We start from the raw sequence: 15,369 nt of genomic DNA, 5'->3' as shown, positions 1-15,369 counted from the left end.
CTATATTTCTGTACAACACATAAGGATTTGTACACTAGGTACCTTATTCTAGCGAGCCTAATGTAGGCAACATGAGTGGCAACCTACTTTAAGTTCCGTATGTAAGGTAAGGTAAAACAGGTACCTTAGTCAATCAGCACGACTGCACGTGATGCACTAAACCCTGTCTAGCCTTGACCCCCCCCCCCATTCTCCCGTTCATAAGAAAATTTCGGTTCCACTGACTGTTCGAAATTGTAAGGCGAAAAGATATCTTTCCTTCTCCTCCTGATACAGCATTCAATTTTTCTGTATAATTACAAGTACACTAACCAATCCAATGAACGGTATCAGATCCATGGGAGGATCCTGGTGAGGAAAAGCCAATCGCTTATCTACCGGCGGGAGATCTAATCATCGACCGTGTCTTCTGGACTCTGGTGCCAGAGCTACCTTACGTTTCATTATTTCCCCCCTCGTTTCTCCCTATCTGTCCCATGTCAAAGGCGCCCGTTTGATATTGCAAAATGCGGCATTGGAGAAGGTTTCGGAATGTTGGGCGACGTGAGCCAGTAGTATTGAAGACCTTTGTCAGGCCAACTTGCTCACGCTTATCTCCCCTTTGCTGTCATGTGCTACTACGTTGGGAAATTAATCCCCTCCGTTTACTTATCTAACAAGCCAAATCGTCTCCTTCGCCTTTGGTCCCTTGGCAAGGGTTTTGTCTCTTACTCTCTTCGCGTTCGCCTACTCTCTTCTTCAACACTCAACCTGATTTGTCTTCACCATTACAATCCTTGGCCCACGCTCGCCCATCAGTTTAGATCGTCTTGTCCCGTATTACTTCTACGGGTACGATTAATGCTCGGGATCAGCCTCCGCGTGGGATGGCTGGTGTACGTTTCTTATCTTGTCCTCGCTGCTGGACTAAGCGCCGCAGGCGACTCCGTGACTTACCCATGTCCAGGAACAACACTTCATTCAGTCTTACGTCTGGACGAGGCCAGTATTGAGGATCTCAGTGCTCTTCAAGCCAGCGGCTTGATGAGAAGCGTAGACCTCGTGCATGCATGTTCTTCCTTCGTCTCTATCTACCTGTTGTTTAAAGCTAAGTGTCGAAGGCATACATTCAACGTATAAGCGAAGTCAATCCACTTCTCCATGCTGTGAGTGAGGTCAATCCAGATGCCTTCTTTATTGCGCAGAATCTGGACAACGAGCGTGCTGCTGGCCGCGTACGAGGGTAAGGAAATCTATGACCAAGACATTCGTGCAGCTCAGGGCTGACAGAAGAAGGCCTCTGCATGGAATTCCGATACTCATTAAGGTTACAGCTCTTCGTCTGATACCCAGAAAGCACGTACTTACTTCTACAGGATAACATAGCGACCCTTGATCGAATGAACAACACAGGTAGTATATCATGTCCCGTTCTCGGCAAAGAGCTAACAAGAAAAGCTGGTTCGTTTGCGCTGCTTGGGGCCTCTGTCTCTCGTGAATCAACCGTGGTCACGAAATTGAGAGAAGCAGGGGCTGTCATGTTAGGCAAGGCTACAATGGGAGAATGGGCGCAATGGAGGTCGGGCAGAGCGAGCTCTTCTCATGGATGGAGCGCCTATGGCGGTCAATGTCTCGGAGTGTACTATCCTCGACAAGATCCCTCTGGAAGCTCCAGTGGTAGTGCCGTGGCGGCATCATTGGGTCTCGCATTGGGAGCGTTAGCCACCGAAACCAGTGGGAGTATCGTTCTGCCAGCCGAGAAAAGTAACATCGTTGGCATCAAGCCAACTTTGGGTCTCACATCGCGAAGTATGGTCATTCCCATAAGTATCCGCCAAGACTCCATTGGACCTGTAGCACAGAGTGTGAAGGATGCCGCCATTTTGCTGAGCGCAATAGCCGGGAAAGATACAAATGACAATTGGACCTCTGTCCAGCCCTTTGACAAGGTGCCTGATTATGTCAAGGCCTGTAATTACTCGGCCTTCAAGGGCGCTCGTCTTGGTGTACCTCGAAATGGTATCGATCACTTCCTTGACAACAACACGAAGCCAATCATGGCTGCCTTCGAAGCAGCGCTCGATCTCATTCGAGATTCCGGGGCAAGTGTTGTTGACGAAGCCAATTTCGCTCTGTTCGATGTCCCTGCGTTTTCCCGGAACAGCAATGTCATAATGCGCACCGACTTCACTGCTGGACTCTCAGCATATCTGGGAATGTTGAAGACGAACCCTAATAACGTAAAGAATCTGGCTGATATAAAAAAATTCACAAAAGACGACTCTCGCGAGGAGTATCCTGATCGCGACGTAGGTCTAAATTTGCTGCCTTTGCAGATTGAGACTAACACTTGAATAGACTCATGTTTGGGACTCGGACTTTGACCTTAATATCACTAACGAGTCTAAAGAGTCTTATGACGCATATCAAGCCAATCTGCGTATGGCTGAGGAGCAGGGCATAATAGGAGCTCTCGATCGGTTTGGTCTCGATGCGTTGGTAATGCCAACATTTGCCTCTTTCCATCTCCCTTCGATCGGAGGGCTTCCCATTGTTACGGTCCCGTTGGGTTTCTATCCTCCTGACACAGCAATTGCCATGAATCTCAAGGGCACCTTGGTCAATGTTGGTCCTAACGTTCCGTTTGGGATTGCATTTGTAGGCCGTCAGTGGAGCGAAGAGACCTTGATCTCGCTAGCATACGCGTTCGAGCAACGAACTATGATCAGGAAAAAGAGGAAACCCTACATCACTCCCACATTCGAACTCGGCGACAGTCAGACACCGCTGCTATCAGAAGACTCAAACCACACCTTGATATCGTCGGAAGTTGCGCACGCTGTCCTCAAACGCGGCATGAGCAATTTGTTCTCCACGCGAAGCTGGTCTTGGTTTCTGCTTGCTCGGGCCGATAGCTCGCTGTAAGTAAAGTAATCATGACTGTCAGGATGAGCGCCATGAAGATGCGCGACGCTTCCAAGGTTGAGGTAGTATGGTGTTGATTGTCTTCTGGAGTATTGTTCACGAAGGGGGCAATAAAGGATGGGACTAAGTAGATTCAATCGTGAATGGACCAATCAGCGCGTATTGAAGCAGGCTGCAGGGTTTCAGCGCGCGTGTTGCCGAGGATTAGAACCCTAAAGTATCCGCCGAGCCGCGGAATGTCACTTTCCAAATCCAAACATACTTTAGCTCTGCGATATCTTGTTGCACGATGCCAGAAAGTCTGGTGCAGCATCCCATTTGAAGCACGATACCCAAAGCATATGGAGTTCCGCCGTTGATGTGCGAGGGTGGCCACGGCTCTCCATAAAGCCCATGGTTCATGACCTCTCGCGCCTCCAGGGATCACTCCCCTTCGAACACGAATTCCCGCGATGTGGGACGACAATCGACGGCTTTTCGAGGGGCTTTCCGTGCCTTCTCCCTAGTTGCCCCGGCAGAATCCTTGCCAAAGTCTCACGTCGGCGCTAATGGAGCTCTCGCCGCAGCTACGACCGCTGGAATGGGAATGCGAAGGCAGGGAGTCCAACTCGTCGAGGGGGCTACTTCAAACGGTCAAAAGGAGGAAAGGCTTTCTACGAAGACGCCTCGTCGGTCTGGTGCCTCGGAGAAAGTTGGAAGGTCACGAGAGCAGTCACCTTCTTACGCTGCCGCTTTGCATGCTACCTCCAAGTCCACGCCTGTCAACACTCAAAAGTCCGGCGATTCGACACCAAAGTCGCGCCAGCCGTCACCCTTACAGAATATTATGGATTACAGGGTTAATACGCCAGCGACGATATCTCGCTCGACAGACGGAGCCGTCGGAGGAGCTACTAGTTCCCTCGTGAGTCTCTTCGAGTCCAAGCAAAACCACAAAAGGAATATTCCTATTACCCATTCGATCCGTTACGTGACCAAGCCTACATCAGTAATTGCAAGTCCAACACCAATCAAGCCAGCGATAAGGTTATCCACTACTAGTTCGCTAGGTACATTCCCTTGTGCATCTGAGCTAGAAAGGGGTTTCACAGCTTCAGACCCTTCGAACATCACGGATACCGGTGCTGCAGCTGCGGCTGCGCAATCAGTTGGTCGAGCCAGAGCAGCAACATCAAGGTCAAGTAAACCAGCACATCCGACGCTTTTACCACGCACTGTGCCCGAACCCCCAGCTCCACGCCGATCCGGAGCTTATGCGCCACTGAATTCATTATCAGAAAGCGGCCAGAAAAATATAACTGACATTCCGCAGGAAAGTGCCTCGTTAGCATTGGCTCAAGCTCGGCCTGCGGAACCGGGCACTGCTTTACAAGCACCTCGGTCAGACCCAGCATTTCTGCCTTTGAAACTATCTTTCGCTTCACCTTCACGTCCTCTTCTACCAGTCAGATCTTCAATAAGCTTTGAGACAAAGGTTGATTCGTTGGCCAACACTATTGTCGCCGCTTCGCTGGCTTCATCCCGTGCGCCTTCTCCGACGAAACCGCCACCACCACCGCCCCGTCGTCACAAGTCGCATTCTCTATTTCATAATCACCATAGCCAGGGACAGATGTCTCGCACCCCAAGTCCAGCAAAGGTTTTGAGGCACACAATGCGAGAACCGTTACCGTCAGATGACGAAGTAGAATACAAAAAGAAAAGCATCCTCACGAGGAAGCATCCACACAAACATCATGAAGGGGATCGGAAAAGGTATAGGGCTACTGTGACGGAACGGGAGAGACGAAGGTATGACGGTGTGTGGGCTGCTAACAAGGGACTTTGGATGGACGCCGATTCATCGGATAGCGTCCTCAATCTTATGGTCCGCGACATCTGGAGCCGGAGCCGTCTCCCAAACGATGTTCTCGCAGACATCTGGGACTTGGTAAACATTCAAGGTGGTGACAGGCTCAAACGAAATGAATTTGTCGTAGGGATGTGGCTGATCGATCAGCGATTGAAGGGTAGGAAGCTACCTTTTATGGTTTCCGAGTCCTTGTGGAATAGTGTGCGGCTTTTGCATGGCGTCAAGGTATCCCGGCATCAACATTGAGCGCGGATATTCTTCTGGTCAGGGAGTTTCCAAGATACCCATGAACGAGGAAATCATCCACGAGCAAAAGTTAGCATTCCGCGAATCAACGTATAGAGTACAGCACGAAGGCTCAGAAGTAGGTGTCATCTATCGAATAGAACAATTCAAAATGTCCCAGCCTCAAACCAACAGAGCGACACGGGGATTTGCCCCCGAACTCCACAAGCCTCGCTCAAGAGTCATCTGTGTAGTTGTACACAGATACCAGATACCCCTCAACCAGGCAAGAGATTCAGTTACCATTGGATGTTTCTTGTCTTTAGCTCTTCGGAATATGGATGTATCAAACCTTGCACGGACGTTGTATACGAGAACAAAATGCATGTGTATGCTATTATCAACACTGACAAATATCACCAACCCAAATAGGGTCGCTGACATAGAAGGTACTTCTTCGGTTCATGCTTTTTCCACATTCCGCCGAGCTGAAGATCCATGGTAATGTGCATGTCACCGGACGAATAGTGGCCGACCTGATATTTTGGCCTCGCGCAATTCAATACACTGAAGAAGAAGAAGGGAAGAAAAGATACATTCAAACAATGCTTCCGGCCACGTATTCACCAGTTGACGCCTATCTTGGACTGGCAACCTCCTATTCACTTGGTGGGATCTTTCCAAATCCCAGGAATATGAGCAAGAAACAAAAACCATGTCCATGATCCGAAGTAACAGTTCCGTAAGTCGTGACCTTCGATATTCAGAAGGCATCTTCATCCGTCCAAGCAGACTCGCTTCCCGTAACAAGCCTGCGCCCACTTTCTTCCTCGATCACGTTTTGACCATTGATTCCGGTGCCGTACACGCTTTTAACCTTTTTCCCAGGACGGGGTGGTGTGTACCCTCCTTCTGGTTCAAAGCGCTTCCCGGTCTTCGCAGCTCGCAGCTTAGCATAGTACGCTTCGCTTAGATCTACCTCCGGCTCAGAAGCGTCGTCAAAGGTCTCCCAATTCTCCGATCCAGAAGCGGCCGTCGTCGAGGTCGACGTTGTTGATATTTGTCTGCTATCGGCAACTGGCACGTATTGTTGGTGACGAGTATCGTACCGCGCTGAAGCTTGCGCGTCTCGGTAATTTTGAGGTGTGTTTCGCTCTGACTGCATTATGGATGTTTGTACGTATGACATACGCTCTCGGTCATCATACACATCCTCTGGTGTGATCTGCCGAACGCTCCCAGTGGTTGATGATGCAGCACTCTCGCATCGCATGTTCTCCACATCATAAGCACTGGAGGGAGTCGCATTGGGAGGTACAAACAAGTCTCTCATCATTGGAGGTGGGGCCCTCGCAGGTGGCCCCATCTTTCGCATGGTGCTAGTGTCGTATGATGGCCCTAGTGCAGCTGCACGTCGCTCTGGTGAGTTTCCGCCGTGCTGCATATTGCCCAATGGAACACGAGCTGGAATCTTAGACGGCGTTCTTCCTCCAGTGGTAGAGACTGAGCTTGCCATAGGATTTCGTCTAAGTGTACCTGCTGGTGTTGCTGTGGCAGATCGAGAAGGTGGGTAAGCACGCATGACACTACCAGCTCGTGATGATGATGGCGCTGGGGCAGATTTCAGTGGTACCTTTTGTGTCGTTGGTGCTGGGCCTGAGGGAGTTTTTGATCTTGGTGGCAAGCTCTTTGCAGCTGCTGCCACTAATTCGTCCAGGTACCGTACTCCATGAACTAGGAAAGGCCGGCCGTAGTCATCCTCCCAACGCTCCAAAGTTTTCCTGAGTTCCACCTCAACTTTGGGCAGATCCTTTGCAATCCTTTTCCTCATTTTCTCTTCCCTCAACAGTCGGGTCGGATCACGCTTTTCTCCTTTGTTGTTCTTTCCCAAGAGTCGCGAAGCATCCTGGCTTGCAGCTGTCAGATCGTCTCGATCTGTGATCAATGATCGATGTTTATCGATTAACTGCAGGGTAGGCGCGCGCTGCTCCTTCAATATTTCAAGGCGCGAGATTTCCGCCTCATGTGCCGAAAGTAGAGCGTCGCTGAAGACGTCAGAAAATGCCGGTGCGAATTCAAGCATCTCTTCCTCGGAAAGATAGAGACAATCCCATAGCTCCTGAAGCTTATACCGTGCATCTTCAACGAACAGGTGCAGATTTTGTCGCTTCAACTCATTCAACCTATCCAGCTCCGCCTCGAATTCATTGATGACTCTCAATCCACATCCTCGATTTCCAGCTAGAAATTGCTTGCGGTCCGTCTCTTGCACACCAAGACGATCCCAAAGGCCTTCAACGGTACTCCTTAGCTCCTTCAACTTTCGTTCACGGCCCCGCTTCTCCTCAATGAGCCTGTCGCGTTTGGCCTGCAATCGCTGGATATCGTGTTCGTGGAGTCCTAATTGCTCTGGGGCTTCTCGGTAGTACTTCACGATCGAACTTTCTGTTTGGGCTTGCGGTGTGCCTAGCTCTGCCCAAAGGTTCACTATATTTTCCGCCAGACCTTTGACGGAGGCAATACGCCGTGTGTACTCCTCATACACCCGGGAAAATTCATTGTCGAGTGATGCGATATATGATGGTGAAAGGTCGAATGTTGGGGGAAGCGAGGAATTATTTGATGTGGGCGGTAGCGTGATTTGAATGAATGATGGCTCGAGATGGGAAGAATAGGACTCAAGCGCCTGAACGAGTTCTGTAATGCGTTAGCGCTCATACCCTCGACTTGTTCTATATCTTACTTTTGACCTGCTCAAACCTCTCACGGTGGATTTTGGCAATAGTGTTGCGCTTCTCCTTCAGACCTTGTAGGCATCGTGTGAGAGGTACAGTGACTTTCAGCTCTGTATCTTCTAGCAAGTACGCATCTTTAGGTGCGGGATCTTCCAGCGACGCTTCCATCTGCTTGATTGTCTTGATCATTCGGTGAGCCTCTTCGGTAAGCTCGCTTTTCTCGCTATGAATGGTCAGTAGGATCTGAGAGATCAAGACTGCGATTGGAGCTTACGCTGTGACCAAGCGCAGCTGATTATGTAGTGTTTCTGACAGAGCAGTGAAGAGCTGTGTTTCATGTCAGAACTTGTCTTTAACCTTTGATATCTCAGCTCGTACCTCCGACTCTCTTGATTCCCTCTCGTGACTGGGGACGCCAATCTCGTCGAACAATCCATGTAGTTGGCCGATGATGGTAGATACCTGCGTAGTGAGATGATTCGAGTCCATGACTGGCCGATTTCAGGTCTCCGTGACTTGGGGCCTCGAAGCCGAGTTTGAAGGGTGGCCCGAGTATCAAAACAAAAGGAACTCTATTTGTTGGCCTATCAAATGCGTGCGATTGATGTACCAGTGAAAGTGAGAGTTCTTCTGCACTTATGGCATCAGTCGGCGGAGTGTTTCTCCACAAACTGTGTGTTTTCAGATGCGGGTGAGTTGCCATGACGACTATCGATAGCATGTCTCTCGCCGTCGGCTTTACTTTCTTCCGCGCCAACATGGAGTCAAACAATACATTCAAGCTCCTGCTCATACAAATTACAAAATCACTCTATCCAACATGATACTACCTCCCTGATGATTCTTGGTCCTTGAAGATGGATAGATTCCAGAAAGTCTGGGGTGAGCATCTCCCCATGTTCACTCAACCTGGTCTTATACTTATTGAAAGCAGAGCTTGAAAATGCCGCCAAGCTGGTTGATCCTCAGCGCGACGCCCTCTATGCCTACGACGATGCTGAGCAAAAAAGTATCAGCAATGAAAGTCCATGGAAGAAAGATCCACACTACTTCAAAAACGTCCGCATTTCTGCTGTCGCTCTGCTCAAGATGGTAATGCATGCACGCTCTGGAGGATCAATAGAAGTCATGGGCCTTATGCAAGGAAAAATCTCGGGTGACACATTCATTGTTACGGACGCTTTCAGGTTGCCTGTCGAAGGCACCGAGACCCGAGTTAACGCATCAGACCAGGCCAACGAGTACGTTGTCCAATATCTAGCGTCATGTCGAGAGAATGGGCGTGCAGAGAACGCCATTGGGTGGTATCACAGCCATCCGGGCTACGGGTGCTGGCTATCGGGAATCGACGTCGACACGCAATTGACGCAGCAAATGTTCCAAGACCCTTTTCTCGCTGTGGTCATAGATCCAGACCGTACGATTTCTGCCGGCAAGGTGGAGATTGGCGCTTTTCGAACATTCCCCAAAGATTACCAGCCAGCAGCAAGCGGCGGAGGAGATGGCTATCAGACAATACCACTCGCAAAGATCGAGGACTTCGGCGCACACGCAAGCAGATACTACTCCTTAGAGATCTCACATTTTAAGAGCACGCTGGACTCACATCTACTGGAACTGCTGTGGAATAAGTACTGGGTATCTACGCTCAGCCAGAGTCCACTGTTCACCAATCGTGAGTACGGCAGCAAGCAAATGTTGGATTTGAGCGAGAAGATTCGACAAGCGGAGAAGAATGTCAAAGCAGGTTCACGGGGAGGACAGCATAGATTCAATGGCCAGGACACACAGCTGGACAAGGTCATTCGTGATAGCAACAAGATTGCGGGTGAGGAAGTCACAGGACTCCTGGTCAGCGAGTTCAAGGCAAAGCTATTCAATACCGTTGGAGCTACGATTGCCCAGGAAGACAATGCGTCGAAGGCATGACCTCGAGGGATCTTGCATCTAGACAGACAATGAGCAATGAAATTACGAATCGATTGTGCTGACCACATCTGATCATATTCATTTACTTTAAGCTGAGCGTTTGTTGGCTTCGAACCTCATCTTCTCTAGCACTGCCGTGGCGTCCTCAATTCTCTTCAGAGACACATCTCTGCCTAGTATACTCATTGTAAGTATCAGGGTTGGACCCGGACGACCTCCTGTCAGGGCCCATCGTAAGAAATGTTGCACAGAAGCTCTGGAAGCTTTCTCAGAGTTCGGACCCGATTCCGTTGAAAGGGTATTAGCCATATTGTCAAAAGCTTCCCTGAGACTTAGTTCGTCCCACTGCTCAGGCAAGATTGCCTTGAGATGATCTGCGATTCTGCCAGTATTTTCAGTCAATCCGGCATCGTTCGGTCCGTGTCTGTATTTATCTCGAGGTTCGATGAAGAAGAAGTGGGCATTACGCTCGACAAATTGTAGAGGTGTGGTATAGTTCTTTGCGTCGACATTCAACAAAGCAGCAATGCGCTCTTTGAGCTCGCTAGTTGAATAGATCCTACTCCTAGAAAATACAAAGCCATTAGAGGGGATCTACGACAATTGGAGGGTCTTTCTTACTCGGGATGTGCTTGCAGGTGCTCCTCTGCGACAGCAAGGACTTTATCAATCATTGCTAGGTACTCCTCTCCTTCTTCCTTTTCGGCATACTGTTGGGCGTAATGCTTTTGAAGGTGAAAAAGCTTATTCGGTGCTGCTATGGTATTACCTTTCGTAAACTTAAGGTCGAACTGGCAGATGTCAACAGATGGTTGCGAATTAGGTCGTCAGAGCCGAACGTACATTCTGCACGAGATCCTGCAAATTTAATTGATCAACACCTAGCCTGTGCGACCAGCCAAACAAGGCAACGTAGTTGACCAAAGCCTCTGGAAATATACCGTCTTGCCGAAAAGAGTTGAGATCAAGAGCCAAGTTCCGTTTGCTGAATTTCTGCCGCGATGCATCCTGCAACAACCCGACGTGGGCAAAGGTTGGCGGCTTCCAATCGAATGCATTATACATTACTATGTGTTTGGGAGTTGAGGGCATCCATTCCTAGCCAAGTCAATTGATGATTGCATCAATTTCGCAAATCCGGATCCACGTACCACTGCACGAATGACATGCGTGATTCCCATGTGGTGATCGTCAACGACGTTCGCCAAGTGATAGGTTGGATGACCATCAGACTTGATGAGAATTGGGTCTTCGAAGCTAAGCTGTGGGCGTGGCGCATGTGCTCCTTCTTTACTTTTACGCTGGCCAACGACTCCGTAAACCAGATCTGTGTACGTGGGTGGGACCTCAGGAAGCTTCAATCGAACAACATGTTGTTCACCCTTGGAAGCCCGTTCCTCCGACTCTCCAGCTGGGAGGCTGGTACAAGTTCGATCATAGTCGCTGGATAGACCAAGGCCGTTCCTTCCCTTCGCAAGGCTCTTTAAGCGCTCTGTGGAACAAAAACATCGATAAGCGTGCCCAGATCGCAGCAGCTTCTCTGCATGGCTCTGGTACATAGATGTTCTTTCGGACTAAACGTATGTCAGGAGAGTCTTTGGTTATTTCACATGCGATTGGTACCTGCTTGTACGGTCCATAAGGACCTCCAATATCAGGACCTGGGGACTCCATCAGAAATATAGAATCGTCGAATTATTCAATGCTCCTCTGCATACCCTCATCCCATTGTAAGCCAGCCCACTTCAGGTCCTGATATAGCCTGCTCTCCGCATCATCCACAATCCTTTTCTTCGACTATCAGCCATGTGAATCGTTCCACTTCCTTGAGTCGATGTTTGGACCAACTTTGTCTGTGTCTTCAATCCGTAATACAAACTTCCCCCCGGTAGCTTTTGCAGTTAGATAGTTGAACAACGCCGTACGTAAAGAACCCAAATGAAGATATCCTGTGGGTGACGGGGCAAACCGAGTCCTTGCTGGGGTTGTGGGTAGCTTCTGTGAAGGCCGCCTCTCTATTACATCTGGCTTGTTAGCTGTAGATAGGGCCCGGCATCTGCAACAGATCCAAGCTTTACTTCCAGATACAATGGTTCGCCTAGGCACCGTCATAACGTATCAGACCTTCTTAATAAGAGTCCTGGGCTTTTTGGTAGGGAGCAGCTGCTCAAGGAATCTGGGGACCTAGGCGGTTGACCTCTAGCGCGCTTTCTCCGCGCAGTGAACTAGAATTTTGTCTCAGGCACTATAAACCTTATTGCTTCCTGCTCAATAGATTTCTTTCACACTCTTCATTCGTATTACACCTACGCCTCAAAAGCAATCTCCTATGTGACACTTGAGATGACCATTTAGCCCACTGTGAGGTCTTCCATTAGACCCTCACGGAGAGTAAGTCTCTGCAGTCTAAAGGAAGATACACAGCTGACTACGAGCAGTGGATAGCTCTGCCGAAGACACAGACTTGTACGGTTAGCTGGCAATCGTTTCTGCGCTGTTACCTGTACTCATGGGATCATAGAGGTCTTAGAGGTTGGACGTGGTGCAAGCAAGTCGGAGATCAAGAAAGCATATCATAAGGTCCACTTTCCTATCTACTTTGGTTTTCTCAGCTGATAATGTGTAGGCAGCACTATCTAGCCATCCGGATAAGGTGGCCGAGAGCGAGAGAGCTAGCGCAGAAATCAAGTTCAAATCAGTCAGCAAAGCCTACGAAATCCTATACGATGATGACAAGAGACATTTATACGATACCCATGGCATGTCTGCATTTGACAGCGCTCATGGCAATGGTATGGGCGCAGGTCCCGATCTTGAAGAAATGCTTTCACAGATGTTTGGCATGGGGGGCGGTATGCCGCCGGGTTTCAGTGGGCCAGGACCGAGAAGGTCCAGAAAGGGTGATGATGAGGAGCATCCCTATCAGGTCACCTTAGAGGATCTATACAAGGGAAAGACCACAAAATTTGCGAGCACAAAGAACGTCATATGTAACCACTGCAAGGGAAGTGGCGGCAAGGAGAAGGCAAAGGCAAAGCAGTGCGCTTCGTGTCAGGGCAAGGGTACGTTCAAGACGTTACGGGCTCAAAGAATGGCTCCACTGATGCGCGATCACAGGCTCCAAGCAAGGACTACGGTCTATCGGACCAGGCCTGGTTACCCAAGAAACAGTCGTATGCGCTTCGTGTAAAGGCAAAGGAAGTGTATATGCTCAAAAAGACAAATGCAAAAAGTGCAAGGGTGAGCGTGTCACAGAAGCACGGAAGGTTTTGGAAATCTACATTCCAAGAGGTTCAAAGTTAGAGCCCTCATACTCCTACTCCTACCTTTTGTCGACTTTGCTGATCTTCTGCAGAGAAGGAGACAAGATAACTCTGGAAGGTGAGGCGGATCAGGTACCCGATCAAGAGCCCGGTGACATTATCTTCGGCCTCGTGCAGACCGAACACGAGACATTCAAAAGGGCAGGCGCTGATCTGTTGGCGGAAATTGAAATCACTCTAGTCGAATCTCTATGTGGCTTTTCGCGAGTGATCGTGAAGCACCTGGATGGTAGAGGTCTCCACATCCAACATTCTCAGCCTAATGCACGTGTTTTGGAGCCGGGCCAAGTCATCAAGGTGGTGGGTGAAGGAATGCCTCACAAGAAAAGTGAGTTAAAGGGAGATTTGTACTTGGTGGTCAAGGTCAAGTTCCCAGAGCATGGATGGCTTGAAGACAAGCAGGTACTTGCAAAATTGAAAGAACTCCTACCGACTCCCGAAACCCCAATACAAGCTGACGTCGTTGATGATGTTGCTTACGACGAAACTGCCAACTTGAACGAGTTCGGAGCAAGTGCCGAAGGCGACGAAGGGTGGGTTGACGACGAGGATGAAGAAGAAGGCGAGGCTCAATGTGCCCAGCAGTGAGTACCGCGGAAAAGAAGCATCAAGCATCCAGCGTGCTCATGAACGCGAGGATTTCGCCAGACGCACATAGAGCACTGGTGAGAACGGCGTATAAGGACAGATGGATAGAGCACTCCCACCCACATAATTTGGCTCGATGAAAATCTGTAAAAATGTTCGTGGCTATCCTCTACTAAATATCACGCAACGAAGCCCCATTAGAGGTTACGAACATTAGCTGTGACAGATTTGCCCTAACCCTAACTTTGCTGGGAATTATCGCTTAACCACTAGCGCAGAAGCTAGTAGCACTTGAACATTGCCGTCCTTGAAATTCGATTCCAAACATCACGTTAACATCGATCACCTACGTCAGGGTATGTCTCCAACAACTGCGGGCACTCCTGATATAGATGGCTGCTGATGAGCCTTTGAGCGTTCCAGATGGCTGCCGCGAAAAAGCACATTAAGATCGTGAAAAAGCGTAAGTCAACCCGTTGTTCGAGCTTCTCACAAACCGCTCCACCTCCGCTACATTTTTATGGCAGCAGTCAATAGTGATTCTGCTGATCATTCGTTCTGCAGGCACGAAGCGCTTCAATCGTCACCAGAGCGACACCTACAAATGTGTCGACGCAAATTGGCGGAAGCCCAAGGGTATCGACAACCGAGTCCGCAGACGTTTCAAGGGTCAAGCTGCTATGCCTTCGGTATGTGCGTTTTGTACTATGCAACTAGTGCGTTATTGAGAAGAAACTTATGGGCACGAATGTTGCCTGCTTCTCAGACCGCCGAAAATATGGTCGGCAAATTATATTGCTAAGGAGAGAGGCTGATTGAAGTACCATGATTTAGATAGGATACGGTTCCAATAAGAAAACCCGGCATCTGATGCCTTCTGGCCACAAAGCCTTCGTTGTCCACAATTCCAGAGATGTTGACCTTCTGCTTATGCACAACAAGACGTTCGCGGCAGAGTACGTAAACAGACTTGCTCTTCCTTAATCGCGTCTTTTTGATTGTCGCATTGGGCGCTGACTGCAAACAGGATTTCCCATGCAGTTTCATCGAGAAAGAGAGTGGATATCGTTGCGAAGGCGAAGCAGTTGGGGGTAAAGGTTACAAATGCGAAGGCCCGAGTGACTACGGAGTCTTAGTGGATCATGACTATTATTTCGGGCAATGTAGTCTGAGACGATGAAAGAGCTTCATGGAAGTCAGTCATCCAGCTGGCGGTAACTTTATCCAATCAAGGTTACAAATGCCAGAGCGTCGTCTGAAATTACACCTGTCAAAATGCTCCAGGCATGTAGCTGGGCCACTGCTTACCGGAGGTCCCTTTGTGAGACTTATCTCCGTTACGATTGTGCTATCTTCCCTGCGGTCTACATATCTCCTGTACATGGATTTTCAGCAGCCAGGACCGAGCTCAAGTTATAGGGTTTTGGTGTCACGTTGGTCTCTGCATTGTCCGCTAAGGGTCCAGTGCATTTCCAACTGCGAGAAGAGAGTAGAGCTTTGCAGCATTTGGTTGGATCAAAACGCACCGTAGAACAATATCGTCGAAAATAAAGGCATCTTCGTTGTAGCTGTCCCGAAGACTTCGCACCGGTCTGCAAATGTCTGTAATTGCTTACAGCCAAAGGTGTGTACTTTTTAGCATGATTGCAAAAAGACGGTATATATATGTGCATGGTGACTCGATAAACAATAGAAGTAGAGTAAAGAGGAGACGACAAATCTTTCATGCTTGGAGCCGACCGAGGTTAGGAAATGTTGGACTTCATTCTTAGCTCAAAATTCCAACCGTTTCTGCGTCCGCTAGACTAGTCGT

General features: G+C 49.2%; 7 protein-coding genes across 7 annotated transcripts; 5 read left to right on the top strand and 2 right to left on the bottom strand.

Moving 5' to 3' along the window:
• Positions 1 to 840: 840 nt before the first annotated feature.
• HO173_009913 (uncharacterized protein) lies at positions 841 to 2,904 on the top strand (the record flags this gene model as incomplete). Its single annotated transcript, XM_037311800.1, has 5 exons — positions 841 to 1,047; positions 1,101 to 1,222; positions 1,276 to 1,306; positions 1,356 to 2,288; positions 2,338 to 2,904. 5 exons carry the CDS (start codon positions 841 to 843, stop codon positions 2,902 to 2,904), a joined length of 1,860 nt encoding a protein of 619 aa, XP_037161262.1.
• A 400-nt stretch (positions 2,905 to 3,304) lies between these two features.
• HO173_009912 (uncharacterized protein) lies at positions 3,305 to 5,002 on the top strand (the record flags this gene model as incomplete). The annotated part of the gene is made up of 1 exon (XM_037311799.1): positions 3,305 to 5,002. One exon carries the CDS (start codon positions 3,305 to 3,307, stop codon positions 5,000 to 5,002), a length of 1,698 nt encoding a protein of 565 aa, XP_037161261.1.
• A 742-nt stretch (positions 5,003 to 5,744) lies between these two features.
• HO173_009911 (uncharacterized protein) lies at positions 5,745 to 8,205 on the bottom strand (the record flags this gene model as incomplete). Its single annotated transcript, XM_037311798.1, has 4 exons — positions 5,745 to 7,678; positions 7,725 to 7,939; positions 7,991 to 8,043; positions 8,095 to 8,205. The coding sequence occupies 4 exons, from the start codon at positions 8,203 to 8,205 to the stop codon at positions 5,745 to 5,747; spliced, it is 2,313 nt and encodes a 770-aa protein (XP_037161260.1).
• Positions 8,206 to 8,573: 368 nt separating this feature from the next.
• Positions 8,574 to 9,645, top strand: HO173_009910 (uncharacterized protein; the record flags this gene model as incomplete). Its single annotated transcript, XM_037311797.1, has 2 exons — positions 8,574 to 8,598; positions 8,651 to 9,645. The coding sequence occupies 2 exons, from the start codon at positions 8,574 to 8,576 to the stop codon at positions 9,643 to 9,645; spliced, it is 1,020 nt and encodes a 339-aa protein (XP_037161259.1).
• An 87-nt stretch (positions 9,646 to 9,732) lies between these two features.
• HO173_009909 (uncharacterized protein) lies at positions 9,733 to 11,319 on the bottom strand (the record flags this gene model as incomplete). Its single annotated transcript, XM_037311796.1, has 5 exons — positions 9,733 to 10,210; positions 10,267 to 10,436; positions 10,489 to 10,743; positions 10,797 to 11,219; positions 11,269 to 11,319. 5 exons carry the CDS (start codon positions 11,317 to 11,319, stop codon positions 9,733 to 9,735), a joined length of 1,377 nt encoding a protein of 458 aa, XP_037161258.1.
• A 160-nt stretch (positions 11,320 to 11,479) lies between these two features.
• Positions 11,480 to 13,556, top strand: HO173_009908 (uncharacterized protein; the record flags this gene model as incomplete). The annotated part of the gene is made up of 7 exons (XM_037311795.1): positions 11,480 to 11,533; positions 12,024 to 12,036; positions 12,084 to 12,116; positions 12,167 to 12,225; positions 12,272 to 12,707; positions 12,763 to 12,943; positions 13,001 to 13,556. The coding sequence occupies 7 exons, from the start codon at positions 11,480 to 11,482 to the stop codon at positions 13,554 to 13,556; spliced, it is 1,332 nt and encodes a 443-aa protein (XP_037161257.1).
• A 423-nt stretch (positions 13,557 to 13,979) lies between these two features.
• On the top strand, positions 13,980 to 14,692 carry HO173_009907 (uncharacterized protein; the record flags this gene model as incomplete). The annotated part of the gene is made up of 4 exons (XM_037311794.1): positions 13,980 to 14,019; positions 14,121 to 14,245; positions 14,391 to 14,512; positions 14,584 to 14,692. 4 exons carry the CDS (start codon positions 13,980 to 13,982, stop codon positions 14,690 to 14,692), a joined length of 396 nt encoding a protein of 131 aa, XP_037161256.1.
• Positions 14,693 to 15,369: the final 677 nt, after the last annotated feature.

The sequence above is a fragment of the Letharia columbiana genome, assembly GCF_014066305.1.
Source record: "Letharia columbiana isolate WasteWater2 chromosome Unknown Sc0000044_s0, whole genome shotgun sequence".
Classification (NCBI taxonomy): Eukaryota; Fungi; Ascomycota; class Lecanoromycetes; order Lecanorales; family Parmeliaceae; genus Letharia; species Letharia columbiana.
The sequence above is the reverse complement of the archived record's forward strand: the minus strand, read 5'-3'. Positions and strand labels throughout refer to the sequence as shown.